This window comes from Leucopleurus acutus (assembly GCF_964270905.1).
Source record: "Leucopleurus acutus genome assembly, chromosome: 5".
NCBI classification, from domain to species: domain Eukaryota; kingdom Metazoa; phylum Chordata; class Mammalia; order Artiodactyla; family Delphinidae; genus Leucopleurus; species Leucopleurus acutus.
Window position 1 is genome coordinate 115,464,240 of NC_139147.1, and position 19,618 is coordinate 115,483,857.

The 19,618-nt window shown below is 37.7% G+C and overlaps 1 protein-coding gene across 2 annotated transcripts in view; it reads left to right on the forward strand.

The window, feature by feature from the left end:
* The window catches only part of CP (ceruloplasmin), a 55,928-nt gene that overhangs the window by 11,409 nt on the left and 24,901 nt on the right, over nucleotides 1-19,618 (forward strand). For both annotated transcript variants that reach the window (XM_082839195.1, XM_082839196.1), the window contains exons 5-9: nucleotides 1,394-1,648; nucleotides 2,932-3,103; nucleotides 7,556-7,695; nucleotides 8,839-8,976; nucleotides 10,012-10,226. In XM_082839195.1, coding sequence (XP_082695321.1) covers nucleotides 1,394-1,648; nucleotides 2,932-3,103; nucleotides 7,556-7,695; nucleotides 8,839-8,976; nucleotides 10,012-10,226 — 920 coding nt within the window. The remainder of the gene's footprint in view (nucleotides 1-1,393; nucleotides 1,649-2,931; nucleotides 3,104-7,555; nucleotides 7,696-8,838; nucleotides 8,977-10,011; nucleotides 10,227-19,618) is intronic.

Consider the following 19,618-nt stretch of genomic DNA (forward strand, 5'->3'; position numbering starts at 1 on the left):
ACCTGCTATTCAGCTAAACAGGTCCAATCAAAACTCTGAGCAGGTAAAGCTGGATACATCAAATTGTTTCCAAACCATTATCAATTATGGTTAAATGTATATGCATGTTATATTTGTATACTTTTTATTCTCCCAACTCATTTTAAAAATTATTTGAGGCAGTCTAAAATTGTTAAATTATATTGTAAAGTATTGCACTATAATTAAGAAAATAGTTCAAACCACTAGTTCTAAAAGGTATTTCTTTTACATACATATTGTTCTTCACCACCCCTGCCCCCCCGAACCTTGCATCATTTTTTCCTATATTTTAGTTCACTTTATTTCTTCTAAAAATGTTTTCTTTACTGCCTGGGCTTCTCCTTGATTCTCAGACACAAAATAATGGGGTTAGTAAGATAGTCCATCACTTAGAATGTTTAGCTTCTTAAAAATAACCCTTACTCAGAAACTGAGGAAACAAAAGTAACTGTACTATCAAAGAAGAAAAATTAATTAACGAAGTATGGATTTTTATTTCCAACTTTTGCTTATTTCTGGCTGAAAGATCCTCTTTCCATAGTTTAATCCAGCCTCTGTTATGTGCTAACCCAAATAGGCGTTAGAGACTCAAACTTCTAGTCTGGCTAAGTCTGGTTTGGTATCCCTGTTGCATCTGGTTACCTCGCAATACTTCCCAGAACTGATTTCTATCTTAACTCTAGGACCTCTCAGTTTGAGCAGTGGCCCTTAGTTTCTTTGAAGAACCAGGCTATCCTGCTTTTGACCTCTTAGGTCTTTGTGGCTCTGGTCACTTGTTCCTACTGTCCTTTCCCTGCATTTCTTCTTTCCTCTTTCACATTTCTTCCAATTTTGTCTTTTACTCTTTAAAACAAAAAGCTTCCCCTGTGTTCTTATTACAAAAGCAATCCACATTCACTGTAGAAAATTGGAAAAGTTCTGATAAACAATAACAAAAAACACTGACATCATCCGTACCACCACCACCAACATGATACATGATTGATTCCTAAATAAACTTCAGTGTTTTTTCTATTTACTGTATGTGTGCACATTTATATATACGTATGTATATATGTACACATTTGTATTTACAAATATACACATGAACATACCAAGGTGTAGAGTTTATAACAAAGAGAGCAAATAGATTTCATCTTCAGTGTTGTGTTCATGTGCTAATATTGTGTTGACAAAAATCTTGAGGCTGAATTCAGGTCCAAAATGAAAGAGTACTGTGATTGATTAACAATGTCTGATGTGGGTACAGGAGGGAAGAACAGCAGCATGTGTGCCAGGTATTTTCAATCCCAAACTGATTTTATTTAGAGGTAACTATCAATATCCCAGTCACCAATGTCTGTTAGTCACAGTCTCTGCTCTTGACTTACAGCTGTGAATGGATATGCTTTTGGAAGTCTCCCAGGACTCTCCATGTGTGCTGAGGACAGAGTAAAATGGTATCTTTTTGGTATGGGTAATGAAGTTGATGTGCATGCAGCTTTCTTCCATGGGCAAACGTTGACTAATAAGAACTACCGTGTTGATACAATCAATCTCTTTCCTGCTACCCTCTTTGATGCTTTTATGGTGGCCCAGAACCCTGGAGAATGGATGCTTAGCTGTCAGAATCTAAACCATCTGAAAGGTAAGGCATCTTTACCTGAAATTAGCTGTCAATTGAGAGAAGAGTCATGTCTCAGTTACACTATTAATGGGGTGATGATTGGAAATCAGAATGTAAAAGCTAAATAACTTTGGAATGATCTGAGCTTTGAACTGGTAACTTAATTTTATTCCTCTGACAGTATGCATCATAATGTAATTTTTTAAAAAGACTGGAGCATTTATAAAGTAATCAAAATTGAAAATATGTTAATTTTTGGAAAAGAAAAAATTGGCCCTGATGTATAGTCCTACCTAAAAGTATAATACTGCATACAGCTTCCCAGATTTGTAAAATACACAATATTTTAAACACCAGAAGATTTGTATATTGTGCTGAAAAGTAGCTTGTTGTGTTTTTCTTGACTTGTTCTATTAAATATAACCAACTTTGTCCTTTGAGTCCAGCTATTCCTTAGCTTAACATGCTAAATCTCTCCTCCATCTCTTTAATATAAGGTAATAAAATACCCCCAGTTCTTGAAAAATATTAGTTTGCAATATTGGTCTTCTGAAGAAATTAGGTTTAACCTGGGTCTCTGGGTATGTTACTTTGACTTTCAAACACGATCTTATTCATCAAATGTGATCATGGCGGCAGAAGGCTCAGCACAGCAGGTGCATAGCCATTTTATCTAAGAGCACAATACTAATAACGTGCTCATTCTATTCCTCCCCCTCCACCCCACCATATCCCCTGAAATAGGGCAGAGCATCTCTTCATCACTTATCTATGTTTTCTCATTACAGCATTATTTATTTCAATGCTGACTCACTGATAAAATAAAACAGCGAGGATATTCCCTGGCGGTCTGGTGGTTAGGACTCTGCATTTTCATGGCCAAGGGCGCAGATTCAATTCCTGCTCCAGGAACTAAGATTCCACAAGCCACGTGGCGTGGCCCCCCCAAAAAAGTGAAGTTAAATGGTGAAAGTTCATTTCTCCCCACATCACTTATCTATTAATGTGTCTTTTTTTTTCTTTCTCATCGAAAGACTTCCCAAGTGAAACCCCACAGAAACTGGTTCCACATTTTTGAAAACACTAGTAGTATCACTTCTCTGTGCCACCTAGAGAATTGTTTTTCACTGCTTGAATTTTCCATGAGTGATTTATATACAACTGATTACTCTAGTTTATAGTATTGTTTCTAGCTATCTATTTCTTCAGTTTCCATCTGTCATTTCACCAGCAGCATTTACAAGGCAATAAGAGAGACAAACATTGGCTTCATTAACCAGTGTCTCCTCCTGTGCGGTTTTTAGCTGGTTTGCAGGCCTTTTTCTGGGTACAAGACTGTAAGAAGCCTTCATCTGAGAACGATATCCATGGAAAACATGTTAGACACTACTACATCGCTGCTGAGGAAATCATCTGGAACTATGCACCCTCCGGCATAGACACCTTCACCAAAGAAAACTTAACAGCACCTGGAAGGTAATTCAGAAAAAAAGATATTATTTCAAAATATGCCTTTCCCCCCCCCAAAAATCATAAAAGGCTGATTCAGTGATTAAAATTTTAATTGGTACCTGAAATTGAGTAACTAGACTGCTAAATATTTATTAAGGTTTGGTAGTGAGTCCAAGTTTGAGAAATAGGACTTCTGAGTCCATGAAAAAGAATAGATTTAAAAGTTTTCAGGGCTTCCCTGGTGGCGCAGTGGTTGAGAGTCCGCCTGCCAATGCAGGGGACGCGGGTTCGTGTCCCGGTCCGGGAAGATCCCACATGCCGCGGAGCGGCTGAGCCCGTGAGCCATGGCCGCTGAGCCTGCGCGTCCGGAGCCTGTGCTCCGCAACGGGAGAGGCCACAACAGTGAGAGGCCCGCGTACCGGAAAAAAAAAAAAAAAAAAAAAAGTTTTCAAATGCTCAACAAAACTCTCAGAAAACATTGAATACAATTAGATCACTTCATTTGCTTTCCATTTCTGAAAACATAGCATTGTAAAATCCGCAGCATTAAGTACATTCACAAGGTTGTATAATCACCAGCACTGTCCATTCCCAGAACTTTTTCATCGTTCCAAGCAGAAATGCTGTGTCCACTAAACAAAAACTCCCCATCCCCTGGTAACTTCTATTCTACTTTCTGTCTCTATGAATTTGCCTATTCTAGGCACCTTATGCAAGTAGAATCATGTAATATTTGTCCTTTTATGTTTGGCTTATTTTATTTAGTATAATGTTTTCAAGGTTCATCCATGTTGTAGCATGTATCAGAATTTCATTCCTCTTTAAGGCTGAATAATATTCCACTGTATTCATATACCATGTTTTATTTGTCCATCTATCTGTTGATGGACATCTGGGTTGCTTCTACCTTTCAGCTGTTGTGGATAATGCCACTATGAACACTGGAGTACAAGTATATGTTTAGGTCTCTGCTTTCAGTTCTTTTGGGTATACATCTAGGAGTAGAATTGCTTGATCATATGATAATTCTATTTTTAATTTTTTGAGGAACCACCATATGGTTTTCCACAGCAGCTTCACCATTTTACATTCCCACCAGCAATGTACAAGGGTTCTAATTTCTCTTCTAATTGCCAACTTTTATTTTCCATTTTTTAAAAAAATAGCCATCTTAACAGGTGCAAAGAGGTATCTAATTGTGGTTCTGATTTGCATTTTCCTGATACTTAGTGATTCTGAGCATCTTTTCATGTTCTTGTTGGCAATCTTGGAGAAATATCTGTTTAAGTTCTTTGCCCATTTCTTAATTGGGTTATTTGGGATTTTTTGTTGTTGTTAAGTTATGAGTTCTTTTTATATGCTGGATATTAATCCCTTATCAGATAGATCTGCTTTGCAAGTATTTCCCCTTATTCTGTAGGTTTTCTTTTCATTCTCTTGACAGTGTCCTTTGATGCATACAAGCTACCTTTGGTACATGTCTGATGACTTCCACGGCCCCCCAGCTGTTTTTCCTGCCTCAGTCTTCCTTTCCTACTGTACATTCCTCATAAAACAGCCAAAGCAATCTTTCAGAAATGTCAGTGAGATTATGCCACACCCCTGCTCCAAGTCTCTGCCCAAACATCACCTCTTTAGAGAAGCCTTGTTTGCCACGCATCTACTTGGAAAGGTTAAGTGATTCACTCAACGGCAAACAACAGGTCAATTGCTGGGCCTGACTCTACCCAAGCCTGTGACTACTGAAGCAGAGATTTAAGTCCCCGCCACACTGACATTCAGTTGCAATGACTCCCAAAACTGTATCTCCAGCCCGGAAGGCTCTTATAAATTGCAGATTTGCATTATGAACTGCTTAGTGGACACTCCACTTGGATGAGGCTCCTCCAAATCTATATGTCCAAGTCTGAATCCATTGTCTTCCCCACAAATCTAAGTTTCCCTCTCTGCATGAATGGTGTCGCCATCCATCCATCGCTCAAGCCCAAAGCCTGAGCACCACCCTTGATTGCCTCCCTCCTTCACTAATCCCTCCTTCTCTCCTCATCAAATGCTGCCTCATTATATCCTAAATATCTCGGAAAGTTGTTTGCTTCTCTCCAACCTCTTTGCTAATACCTCTGAAGTCATCACTACCTCTCACTGAGATTTTAAAAGCAGGTTGCTGACCCGTCTCCCTACCCTGCCTGCTATGCTCCTGCCCTAGTTTATAAGAGATGTCATGCTTGCTGTCTTCTCTGAGCCTTCCCACAGGCTGTTTCCTCTTTGCAAATACCCGCCCCATTCTCTCCACACACATATTCCATCATTATAACTCTACTTCACCTCTAGATAATTTTAAAGAAACTCTTCCTCTGGAAAGCCTTTGGGGCCTCTCCCATCACTTTCCCCAACCCCAGGAAAAATGTTTCATAACACTCTGTGCTTATTACATGTTATTTTATATATATATATATATATATATATATATTTTTTTTTTTTTTTTTTTTTTTTTTTTTTTTTTTGCTGTACACGGGCCCCTCACTGTTGTGGCCTCTCCCGTTGCGGAGCACAGGCTCCGGATGCGCAGGCCCAGCGGCCATGGCTCACGGGTCCAGCCGCTCCGCGGCATGTGGGATCTTCCTGGACCGGGGCACGAACCCGTGTCCCCTGCATCGGCAGGCGGACTCTCAACCACTGCGCCACCAGGGAAGCCTTACATGTTATTATATTGATTGATTTGTAGTCTGTCTTCTGGGACAGATGTAAAGTCCATGTGGACAGGGACGGGTCCAGCTTGCTTATGGGCATATCATCAGCATATAACAGGGTTCCTGGTAAAGAGCAGATGTTCCATACATTTGTCAAATGGGAGAAGAGATGAATGGGGTGGCTTTGGCAAGTCAAATGCCTTTCTGAGATTTCATTTTTTCATTTATAAAATGGGGAGAATGGGGAGCCGATGGCAGAGGAGTAGTACGTGGAGCTCACCTCCTCCCAGAAATACATAAAAAATACATCTACATGTGGAACGATTCTCATAGAACATCTACTGAACGCCGGCAGAAGACCTCAGCCTTCTTTAAGGGCAAGAAAATCTCCACGTACCTGGGTAGGACAAAAGAAAAAAGAAAAAAAGAGAGAGAGAGAAAGGACTTGGGACAGGACCTGTGCCCCTGGGAGGGAGCTGTGGAAGAAGAAAGGTTCCTACAACCTGGCAAGTCCCCTGACTGGCGGGGAGATCAGCCAGGACAGAGGGGGAGCTTCGAAGCCTCGGAGGAGAGCGCAGCAACCAGTTTGCGGAAGGTAAAATGGAGAGAAACCTGCAGGGATGGTTGGTACCTCCACCCTGAGCTCCCCAGCCTGGGACACTCGTCCACCGGTGTGGGTGGGGACTGGTGGCTTTAGCTCAGGCTTTGGAGGTTAGACCTGGGGAGAGGACTGGGGTTGGCTGCGCGAAGACAGCCTGAAGGCAGGGTGCCATTGTTGGGGGTTGCGCGAGGGGAGGGGCAGGACTGCCAAAGGAGCGTCTCCCCCCCCCCCCCGGCCCCCCCGGCCCCCAGCATGCGCTCTCAGGCAACAGGACGCTGCCTACACGAGCACCAGGGGTGGGGGCGGGCTGGACCTCCGCCGCTGAGAGAATCGGGAGCCAATCGCTGCCTCCGTCATCACAGGGCCCGGGAGGGCACGCTGGTCACCACGTCTGCACGCCCTCTATGCAGGGGATAAGGGCCAGCACGTGCTGAGGAAAGAGGTAGAAGGCATCCCAACTAAAAGTGGCCCTCACGCCAGAAAATAGTAAAACCACACAAGCTACGCAGGGATGCTCCCGCATATAAATAACCTTCCAAGACTACGGTAGATAACTGTTTCTCCTAAACTCACAGAGTAAGAGCAATATAAGCAAATGAAGCAGCAGAGGAACCACTCCCAGTTAAAAGACCAAGAGAATTCCCCTGAAGGAACAAACAATGAAACAGACCTCTTCAGTCTAATAGACACCGAGTTCAAAAAGGAGGTAATGACAATCCTGAAGCAATTAAGGAAGACTATTGACAGAAATGCAGATTACTGTAAACTGGGGAGGATAATACCAACTTTGTTACATTGTCATGTGAGTTTCAGACAATAAATGAAACCTTCTGAAGGCTAATATGCAACAAACAATAGTTACTGTATTTTTAGACATTTCATACTTTATTAAAAAGATTCTATTGCAGGACAATTTATTAACTCTCAGGGGTTGACATGGACCCTCTTGAAATTTTTTTCACTTTGCTTGAAAAAATAAAATCTCTATGCCATGAGTCTCCACCCCTTAACTGAACATCCTTCTATAAGGTGCCTAGTACTATCTGCTCCTCTGAGGAGTATTTGGTAAATAATGGATAATTTCTAAGCACAGGTCAGAATTTTTCTCTTCAGTTAGTATCCTATGTGACAACCTGGCTCTGTTCTGCTTTCAACTCCAGAATTAAACCTTTTTTCTTTTGACAGTGATTCAGAGGTATTTTTTGAACATGGTTCTACAAGAATCGGAGGCTCATATAAAAAGCTGGTTTATCGTGAGTACACAGATGCCTCCTTTACAGACCGAAAGGAGAGAGGCCCTGAAGAGGAACATCTTGGCATCCTGGGTGAGTCTGTGCAGAATACACATGACTAATGTACTCTTCCCCTGAGCTACAATCAACCTCAGGAAGAACAGAAGCTTCAGAACCTGCGGCATGATTTCTACGTATAAACTATGGATATGGAAGAGGAATCATCAATAAAATGCAGCAGCTTTTCCAAATGTAAATTACCCATAGTAAGTCTTCATCATCAAAAGCCAGGCTGACTTCAAATGATTACTTTTTTTGTTTCTTCAATAGAGGTAAGGGGTTTGTGTGACTTTGTTTAAATAGCCGGTAAAGCTATTAGTTTCCGCTTTTAGCCAAATGTACATTCCCTTAGAAATAAAATTCAGCTACTAATGAGACAGGTTGGGTTTGTTTTTAGAGCCTCTCTGGGCAGAGCCCAGAGACCTGTTTTGCTCAGGCACTTGGGCAGAATAGCAAGTGAGTGGATTCAGACTGTCCTCACTCTTCACCTATTAGCTGTGTTACCTTTGAAAGTACTGAACTTTCTGTGCCTGTTCCCTTTCTGGAAAATGGGAACAATAATAACAATAGTCCCTACTTCATAAAGCTGTTGTAAGGATTAAATGAGTTAATTCACATAAAGACTCAGAAGAGCACATAAGAAGTTCTCAGTAAGTATCATTTTATATATTACATAAAATATTTTTGTACTGTATTTCTGTTTTTGTTCTATATTTAGTAATAATATTGATTTTGGTGATGGGAAATCCACAACAGTGGTGTTACTTTTCACAGCCAAGACAATTTAACTTACCCCCTTTGGTTGGTCAAGGTTTATGGCATTCTCCTGACTCTTTGGACAAATAACACACATCTGGTCCACAGAAAAACAGGGTGAGGAGAGTGTAGATACTCTGAACAGTATTTTATAGACGTATGAAGCTTGCGAACTAACTTGGATAAAAATGGTAACAAATTTCATTACCTGAAGTTAACTTAGAAAGCCCCTCTCATCTTTTTCTGGCCTCCTCATGTCAAATTGATAATGGACTTTTTAAAAACCAAGCTTTCCATTTGCAACAATAAGCATGTTGCTTCCAGTGGTTCTTGCCAGAGGACAAGGCAAAGAAAACAACTGTCTTATGCATTCTGTATGCTATATATCAGGGAGGATAATAATTCTCTCTTTGTCCCTAGGTCCTGTCATTTCGGCAGAGGTGGGAGACACCATCAGAGTCACCTTCCATAACAAAGGAACATATCCCCTCAGTATTGAACCGATTGGGGTGAGAGTCGATAAAAGCAACGAGGGCACGTACTACAATTCAAGCAGAAGTGAGTACAACACTCTGTAACCAAACAATAATGTTTAATAACCTACTGTGCTGGTCATCCCCAGGGAAATTGTCCTGCAAAAACCAAAGGCAGGAACTTCTGAGGAAACTTCTCATATACCGTTCTCAGTATCATGCCAGGAGGCGAGTAAATCTCTTCCTACCATTTCCAGTATGTTTGTGGAATTCTGTCCTACCTTAATTGGATGATTATTGACAATGCTGCTAGGAACTGATTTGGATTGCATCAGTTATACATTTCCAGAGTTCTATTTGGGTGATTGCTAAATTTGAAAAATATTCTTGCAATTATAAGATTAGATGTACATTTTAGAATATTTAAAAAATATGAAAAGGTGTAGCCAAAAATATTATCCATAGTTCTATAGACAACCGCTATTATATTTTTGTATGTCCTCCACTCTTTGATCTGTGTAAATAATAATTACATGTGTTTGAGATCATAGACTATAAATATACTTATCACTATAATTTTATACCCAGAGTTCGCTTTCTTAGCACTATAAACATTTTATAAATATCATTTCAGTGATACAAAATATTCCATTACATGAAAGTATTTAGGTATTTTTTTATGTCAAGGCTGACAAATGAAGACCCTATTCTGGGTCTCAGACTTCTTGTATCCTCATGTGGAGGAAGGGGCTAGGGAACTCTGTGGGATCTCTTTTGTCTGGGCACTAATCCCACTCAGAAGGGCTCCACTCTCATGACCAGATTACCTCCTAAACACCACTTCGAACACCATCATATTGCACCTTAAGATTCCAATATGTGAATTTTGGGGAAACATAAACATTCAGACTATAGCAGGCACCAATCTCAGACAGAGGTTTAGCGGAGACTTCCTGGAGAAAATTATTCCCATTTGTGACCTGACACTGGTAGGATTCCACTCTAATTCATAAAAGGAGCACAGAAGTGGGTTATCCTAGACTAAACGCAGTCTACTCCATGGCTCAAATGATGACATTAAAAAGCATACTTTACCTCTCCAGTGTGACCTTTCTTACAGGTGCGCCTCCTTCTTCAGCCTCCCATGTGGTACCCGGAGGAACATTCACCTATGAATGGACTGTCCCCAAAGAAGTAGGACCCACTTACAAAGATCCTGTCTGTCTAGCTAAGATGTATTATTCTGCTGTGGATCCCACCAAAGATATATTTACTGGGCTTATTGGGCCAATGAAAATATGTAGGAATGGAAGTTTACTTGCAAATGGGAGACTGGTAAGTCCAATGAGGGAAAATGAAAATGATTTTCCAATCCCTTTGAATTATCATTATTATAAGGAAAATTCTGGGGTTTGAGGCAGTGAGGGTTCCACGCCTAATGTTTATTATAATTTTTACTTAGGCTTATATCTATATTGTGCAGAGATTCTCTGACTAACGTGAGTTGGAAACAAGATTTTCCTTGGAATCCAAAGTCTATTATGATACCATTAGACTTCAACACACACATTTAAAAAAATCACCTATTAATGATAATAAGTCACTCAACATTCACTAAGGAAATATTGCTTAAAATATTTTTTATGTGGCAGCCTGGATGGGAGGGGAGTTCAGGGGAGAATGAATACATGTATATGTATGGCTGAGTACCTTTGCTGTGTACCTGAAACTATCACAACATTGTTAATTGGCTATACTCCAATATAAAATAAAGTTAAAAAAAATGAAATGGGAAAATGACCCTTTGATCTATAAATAGAAATCCCTAATCCCACCATTGTTTTTAGCTCTAAAATAAATATTTTAATATAAATCTTTAAAAGAGAAAGATTCTTTTTAAAATGCATTCAATACAGTTATCACATCTTAAAGCATCATCATAATTCCTTAATATCATCAAATTTCCAATCAATGTTCACATTTTAACTGAACATTTGTCCTTTAATTGTTTCAAGTTTGTTGTGTGGATAGGCACTCAAATAATTACACACATTACAATCAGTTGATATTTTTCTCAAGATATTTTCTTGTGTTTTTCTGTTGCAAAAGTCTTTTACCCTGTAGAAGTTCTCATGTCTAGATTTTACTGATTGCATTCCTGTGGTGTCATTTAACATGTTTCTTTCTCTTTTACTCTATTTCCTGTAAATCAGTGGCTAGATCTACAAGCTTGATCAGATTCAGGTTAGATTTTTTTTATTTTTTGCAGTACTACTTCATGTGTGGTACTGGGTACCTCGATCAAGGAGTATATAATGTATACTTGTCTCTCAGTCGGGGATGTTGTCAGCTACTGATAAACATTTCCTAGATTCATAAACTAATCAGGTGTTGAACAATAGTAATATTTGGATTCCATCATTCCTTCTGTGTTTATTAGCTACTATACTTGTATAAACAGAAATGTCTCTTAATGGACTATTTGGTTGCCCTGAGGTACATGTTATACAAGAAAGGAATGACAAATGCTTGATTCTTTCCCTTTATTTACAAGTTTTAGAATTACTAGTTCTCTCCTAGCATACATCAAAGGTTTTTAATAGTTTATTTTATTTTATTTATTTTGCGGTACGCGGGCCTCTCACTGTTGTGGCCTCTCCCGTTGCGGAGCACAGGCTCCGGACGCGCAGGCTCAGCGGCCATGGCTCACGGGCCCAGCCGCTCCACGGCATGTGGGATCTTCCCGGACCGGGGCACGAACCCGTGTCCCCTGCATCGGCAGGCGGACTCTCAACCACTGCGCCACCAGGGAAGCCCTTAATAGTTTATTTTTAAGTACTATTGTAAACTCATGGATTTAAGCATATTTACTATGCTTCAATTCATTACTATTATACTTATTGATGCTCAAAATGTCCTATTTTTTGCCACTGGGGGACTTGCTCAGGTTGACTTCATTTTTACATGAACTTAGTAGTCTTTGAAGCTTCTTTGACTTCTAGTATAAAAAGCTATTTCAGGTTCATATTGTACATTTTCTGAGTCAGACCTAAAATCAGTCATTTCTCCCAAAAAGTCCTGGTTCTTTTCAGTAAGAAATTATTTTTAAAACTACAGTCAGGGCATTAGGGGTGCTCAGTGCTATTGTATTAATCATTGTTCCTAAGCCTTTTCAGTGAGCAGAATTGAAAGAAACGTTTTTTAATAAAATTCATCATGGGTTCATACTGATACTTTCTATTCAAATTCAGGTCTATGGATTTTGTTTGTTTGTTTGTTTACTTAACCTCATTGATCTTATATCTGTATCTCCCTTCAACTGCACTGAAAAAGCTGAGTTCTCAATAATACCAGCATAAATATGCACTCATTTCATCCCACAATATAGACACAACAGTCTCAGGATTAGAATTACAACACTACAGCCAACAATATAATTACTGAAAACAGTTTTGCAGCCCTTTTTGTCTTTAGAGTGGATCCCACTAAGGATGTTCAGTCAAATTACAGATTTAAAGTCACTTGGAATAGTTCCTCCCTGTGGAGTTTTGCCACCCACAAAATACACAGGTTTATTTATTTATTTTAATGTATTTATTTTTTAGGGATTTCTTTTTAAACTGTAACATTATTTTATAATTACGTAAAACATTTGCCTGACTCCAACATCGTATCTACAGAAAGAAGCAGATTCAAAGAAATCTAGCGTCTATCCTTTCTTCCCTTTCACCTATCCCCTCACTATAGATAACTTTTTAAAACTTTATTCTTTTATTTATTTTTCACTATTATTTTTATTAACTTTATTTTTTAGAGCACTTTAATGTTTACAGCAAAATGGAGGGTAAAGTTCAGAGATTTCCCGTATACCTCTTATTCCTCCACACACGCCCTCCCCCAATATCAACATCCCCAACAGAGTAGATCCATGTATCCATCATTACAGTATCACACAGAGTATTTTCACTGCCCTAAAAGTCCTCTGTGCTCCATCTATTTATCCCATCCTTCCAACCCCCAACTCCTAGCAAGCCCGGTCTTTTCACTCTCTCCAGAGTTTTGCCTTTTCCAGATTGTCATATAGTTGGAATCATACAATGTATAGCCTTTTCAGATTGGCTTCTTTCACTTAATAATATGCATTTATGTTTCCTCCAAGTCTTTTCATGGCTCAGTACCTTATTTCTTTTCTTTTCTTTTCTTTTTTTTTTTTGCGGTATGCGGGCCTCTCACTGTTGTGGCCTCTCCCGTTGTGGAGCACAGGCTCCAGACGCGCAAGCTCAGCGGCATGGCTCACGGGCCTAGCCGCTCCGCGGCATGTGGGATCTTCCCAGACCGGGGCACGAACCCGCGTCCCCTGCATCGGCAGGCGGACTCTCAACCACTGTGCCACCAGGGAAGCCCAGCTTATTTCTTTTTAACGATGAATAATACTCCATTGTCTGGACGTACTACAGTTTATCCATTCACCTACTGAAGAACATCTTGATTACTGCCAAGTTTCGGCAATTATGAATAAAGCTGCTTTATGAATAAACATCCATAGGAGAGTTTTTGTGTAGACATAAGTTTTCATTTCCTTTGGGGAAATACCAAAGAACCCAATTGCTGGATTATATGGTAAGAGTATGTTTAGTTTAAAAAAAAAAAAAAACCCTGCCAAACTCTTCCAAAGTGGCTGTACCATTTTGCATTCCCACCAGAAATGAATGTTAGAGTTCCCATTGCTCCACATTTTTGCCAGAATTTGGTGTTGTCATGTTCCAGATTTTGGCCATTCTAATAAGTGTGTAGTGGTATCTCATTGGTGTTTCAATGACATGTGACATAGAGCATCTTTTCAAATGCTTGTTTGTCATCTGTACATTTGTCTGTTAAGGTCTTTTGCCCATTTGTTAATTGGGTTGTTTTCTTAATGTTGAGTTTTAAGGGTTCTTTTTATGTTTTGATAAACAGTCTTTTATCAGGTGTATCCTTTGTGAATATTTTTCTCCCAGTCTGTGGCTTGTCTTCTCATTCTCTTGACAATATTTTCTTCAGAGCATAAAATTTAATAAAATCCAGTTTATCAATTCTTTCTTTCATAGATTGTGCCCTTGGTGTTGTGTCTAAAAAGCTATTGCCATATCCAAAGTCATCTAGACTTTCTCCTATGTTATCTTCTAGGAGTTTTACAGTTTTGCACTTTACAGTTAGGTTTATGAGCCGTTTTGAGTTAATTTTTGTGAAGAGTGTAAGGTCTGTGTCTAGATTCATTTTTTTGCATGTGGATATCCATCTGTTATAGTACCATTTATTGAAAAGACTATCTTAGCTCCTTTGTCAGAGATCAGTTAACTAAATTTATGTGGCTGTTTCTTAGTTCTCTATTCTTTTGATCTATTCTTTCACAAATACCACACTGTCTTGATTACTGGAGTGTTATAGTAAGGTTTGAAGTTGGGGAGTGTCAGTCCTCCAACTTCATTTTTCTTCAATATTATGTTGGCTATTTGGGGCCTTTTGCTTCTCCAGGTAAACTTTAGAATCAGTCTGTAGACATCCACAAATAATTTGCTAGGATTTTGATTCAGATTGCATTGAATCTATAGATCAAGTTGGAAAGAACTGAAACTTGGCAGTATTGAGTCTTCCTATCCATGAACATTTATTTAGTTCTTTAATTTCATTCAGCAGAGTTTTTAGTTTTCCTCATATAAGATCTTGTACATATTCTTTTAGATTTATAACTAAGTATTTCATTAGGAGGATGCTAATGTAAATGGTATTGTTTTTAATTTCAAATTCCACTTTTCATTGCTAGTATATATGAGACTGATTGACTTTTGTATATTAACCTTGCATCCTGTAACCTTACTATAATTGCTTATTAGTTACAGGAGTTACCTTGTCAGTCCTTTTGGATTTTCTACATAGATGATCATGTGATCTGTGAACAAAGACAGTTACTTTCTTTCTTCCCAATCTGCATACGTTTTATTTCCTTTTCTTGTCATATTGCACTAGCTAAAACTTCCAGTATGATATAGAAAAGGAGTGATGAGAGGGGACATCCTTGTTTTGTACCTGATTTTAGTGGGAAAGCTTCTAGTTTCTCACCATTAAATATTATCTTAGCAGTAGCTTTTTGGTAGATATTCTTTATCAAGTTGAGGAGTTCCCCCATTCTTATTTTACTAAGAGGTTTGTTTGTTTGTTTTGATCATGAATGGGTGTTGGATTTTGTCAAATGCTTTTTCTGTATCTATTGATATGACCACATGACTTTCCTTCTTTAGCCTATTGATGTGATGGATCACATTAACTGATTTTTGAATGTTAAGCCAAGCTTGAGTACCTGTGATAAATCCCACTTGGTCATGGTATAGTTCTTTTTATACATTTTCAGTTCTATTTGCTAATTTTTTAAGGTATTTTACATCTATATTTATTAGAGTTATTCATCTCTAGTTTTTTTGTAATGTCTTTGTCTGGTCTTGGTATTAGAGTAATGTTGGCCTGCTAGAATGAGATAAGAAGTATTCTCTCTGTTTTTGTCCTCTGATGGATTTAAAGAGAGTTAGTATAATTTCTTCCTTAAATGTTTGGTAGAATTCACCAATGAACACTTCTGGGCTGTTCTGGAAGGTTACTAGCTATTGGTTCAATTTCTTTAGTAGATACAGGCCTATTCAGAGTGTCTATTTCTTCTTGTGTGTTTTAGCAAATTGTGTCTTTCAAGGAATTGATCCATTTCATGTAGGTTGTCAAATTTATGGGCATAGATTTGTTCATAGTATTCCTTTATTATTCTTTTAATGTCCATAGGATCTGTAGTGATATCCCATATTTCATTTCTGATATTAGTAATTCGTGTTCTCTTTCATTTTTTCTTAGTTAGCCTGACTAAAGACTGATTGATTTTATTGATCTTTTCAAATAATCAGCGTTTAGTTTCACTGATTTTTTTCTATTGATTTACTGTTTTCAGTGTCATTGATTTCTTCTCTAACTCTTATACTTTTATTTAAAGAATAAAAGAATTCTTTTATTTTATTTTATTTAAAAAACAAACGTGTGTGTGTATGTGTTCATATTCTAACTTTCTTTTTTCACTTAACAATATAATCTGTAAGTCTTTATACTGTAATATATGGAAATATTCCTCATTCTTTTTTACAGTGGATATTACTCCCTGGTGTAGACATGCCTCAGTTTATACAATCGGTCCACTATTTGGCAGGTGTTTCAGCTCTTTCCAGTCTTTGCTCTTACAAATACATTTGTAACAGGTAGCCTTGTTCATATGTCTCTTTGTATTTTGACAACATGTCTTTGAGATAAATCTGGTTCTGGTGGGGCAAAGGATAAACACATGTACTCTTTTGCTAGATATTGCCAAATTCCCTTCCATAGGAATTGTACCATTTTATACTCCCACCAAGTATGAGATTAGATTATCTGTTTTCCACAGTTCATAAGTGTATTGCCAAATTTGGGGATTTTTACCAGTCTGAAAAGACATAAACAGTACCTCTGTAATTTTAATTTGTGTTTCTCTTATTATTAGTTGTTGAACATTTTTTCAAATCATTAAGAACTATATTCACTTCTTTTCCATGAATTGTTCATAACCTTATCCCATTTTTCTATAAGGTTATTTTTCTTCACTGATTTAGAAGCTTTCTATATATTAGTTATAGAAAGTCTTTGTTTGAGATATTAGCTGTAAATATTTTTTATCTTAGTTTATCATTTGCCTTTATACTTTGCTTATGGATGTTGTTGTTTACCATGTGAAATTTTTATTTCTATCATCTTTTCCTTTATTGTTAATGGATTCCAAGTCATAGTTAAGAAAGTTTTCACAACTCTCAGGTTATAAAGGAATTCACCCATTCTGCCTTCAAGTACTTGTAAGGTTTCATTTTTCACTTTTAAGTCTCTGTTCCACTTAGAATTTATGCTGGTGTACAGTTAAGGAATAGATCAAATTTATCTTTTTCTAAATGGCTATCCAGTTATCTCAACACCATTTATTAAAAAGTCACACTTTAGGGGACTTCTCTGGTGGTCTATTGGCTAAGACCCCACACTCCCAATGCAGGGGCCTGGGCTTGATCCCTGGTCAGGGAACTAGATCCCACATATATGCCACAACTAAAGATCCCACACACTGCAACTAAGAGCCCGCTGGTCACAACAAAGGTCCTACACGTGGCAATGAAGGTCCTGCTTGCCACAACTAAGCCTTGACGCAGCCTAAATAAATAGATAAATTTTTTTTAAAAAAGTCACACTTTAGCCCATTGATTTAAATGCTCCCCTTTATCAGATACTAAATTTTCATACACAATTGAGTCCATTTCTTGATTTTCTATTCTATTCCATTGTTCTCTATCTATTCATGCACCAATACCATACTATTATAATTACAGAGCCTCTATAATGTGTTTAAATGACTTGTAGCCATACCTCAAGGCACTTTTTTCATCATTTTAATGGCCATTTTTGCTTACTTATTCTTTCTAATGAACCTTGTAAAAACTTACTTGGCTCCAGAAAAAAAAAAATCCTGAGAGTGTTTTATTGGGATTGTCTCAAATATACAAATTAAATTAGGAAAAACAGCCATTATTATGAAGTTGAGTAACCCTGCACAAGAACATATGTCTTTCCACTTGTTCAAGTCTACTTTTGTGTTTTTCAGGAGTATTTTATAGTTCCCTTTATATAGGTTTTGGATTTTTTTAAGTGTATGCCTAGATATTTTATTTGTATTTGTCTATTATAAATGGTAATGCCATCATTTAAAATTTTTAAATATGTTACTGAAAAAAAATGGTTTTCTACCTTTTTTTAAAAGATTTTTACAACCATTTTTAAAAATTTTATCTATTATTTATTTGGCTGCATTGGGTCTTAGTTGTGGCACGTGGGATCTTTGTTGCGGCATGTGGGATCTTTTGTCGTGGTGCATGGGCTCTTCATTGTGGTGCGTGAGCTTCTCTGGTTGTGGTGCACGGGCTCCAGAGAGCACAGGCTCAGTAGTTGTGGCACGGGCTTAGTTGCCCCACCGCATGTGGGATCTTAGTTCTCCGACCAGGGATCAAACCCGTGTCCCCTGCATTGGAAGGCGTATTCTTAACCACTGGACCACCAGGGAAGTCCCTGGTTTTCTACCTTTAAATTCCATTATTTTATCTTGTGCTTACCTTGGAAAGGAATAAAAGGAGACTAATGTTTATTGAACTCCGTTTAGGCACTTTTGCACATTTTACTTCATTTAACCTTCACAGCAACCCAAGAGGCTAAGTATTGTTATCCCCATTTTTACAGAAGAGGAGCTGAGACTCAGTGAGTTGAGATATAAAATGTGAGGTTTTTTCTCTACATATTTTGTTTTCTTCATTTGTCAAATGAGAGTCACAACACAGGAAGGTCTACAGGAACTATTAAAAGTCCTCATCCTGAGGACCTTCCTGGCAGTCCAGTGGTTAAGACTCTGCCCTTCCAATACAGGGAGTGCAGGTTTGATCCCTGGTCGGAGAGCTAAGATCCCACATGCTGCAAGGTGCAGCCAGGAAAAAAAAAAAAAAAGTCCTCATCCTGGTTTTTTCATGTATTAGCCATGTGGCTTCAGATTGGATAAAATATTCAGAGTAAGTTAAAGAGTACCTTGTTTAGTGTCTGAGATTAATGAAAATATCTCTATTATTTCACCACTAAATATGACATTGGCTATTAGTTGTTACTTTTTATTATAATTCTGGTTTACTGGCACTGTGTTTTCTGTTTAAAATCACTTGAGCTGCTCAAAAAAAAAGAAAAACCAAAAATAAAAAAAAGTACTGTGCTAGGCACAGAATTCATTGGTAAATAAGACCTGCTCTAATAGAGTTTATATTCTAATGTGTGGTGTAGCAGAAAGGAAGGGGCAAAGGGAGTGATGGCATGGAAAGGTGAGGAGATAAGCAAACAGAAAAAATAAAAATAACCTCAGAAAGTGATATGTGTTTTAAAAAAACAAAACAGGTAATGTGATAGTGAATAGAAATTAAAGTTTAGATAATGTGGAAGTATTATTTGAGGTGAGATCTAAATTTTAAAGAGGCAGCCTTGCAAAACTCTGAGGGAAACACAAAAGGAACAGCTACTGCCAGAATGTCAAATTTTATAAAAATTTATTTTTAGATTTCCTTGAATTATTACCTATCTTTTCTCCTTTGACCAATAAGTGTGACCAAGTACATTAAGAATTTCCTATTGAACCATCCTTGCAGTTCTGGGGAAAAAAATATTACTTTGAGCATGTGTTTTTTTAAAATATATTTCTGTGTTGAATTTGATGGTGTTTTATTTAGAATTTCTCATCTAAGCTATAAGTAATATTAGTTTAGATTCTGTGTGCTTTTTTAGTGATATATCATAGTTGTACTATCTGCATTAAATAAATCGGGAAGAATTTTAATACCTTTACATTTTTGTAAATTTCTTTTGCTTTTATTAACTCATTTCTTTTTATTTTTCTAAACTTTTCAGATATTTACAATATTTATTTGGCTTTGCTTAAAATAAACATTTCAGACTCTCAGTTTATATGTTTAATTATATTCCATACATTATGACTTGTAGTGTTCTCATGGACATTACTTACTAAATTCTTAGAAATTCAATTTTGTTTCTTCTTTGATCTGAGTTATTTGGACAAAATATGATTTTTTTTTTTTACTTTTAGTCCTTTTATG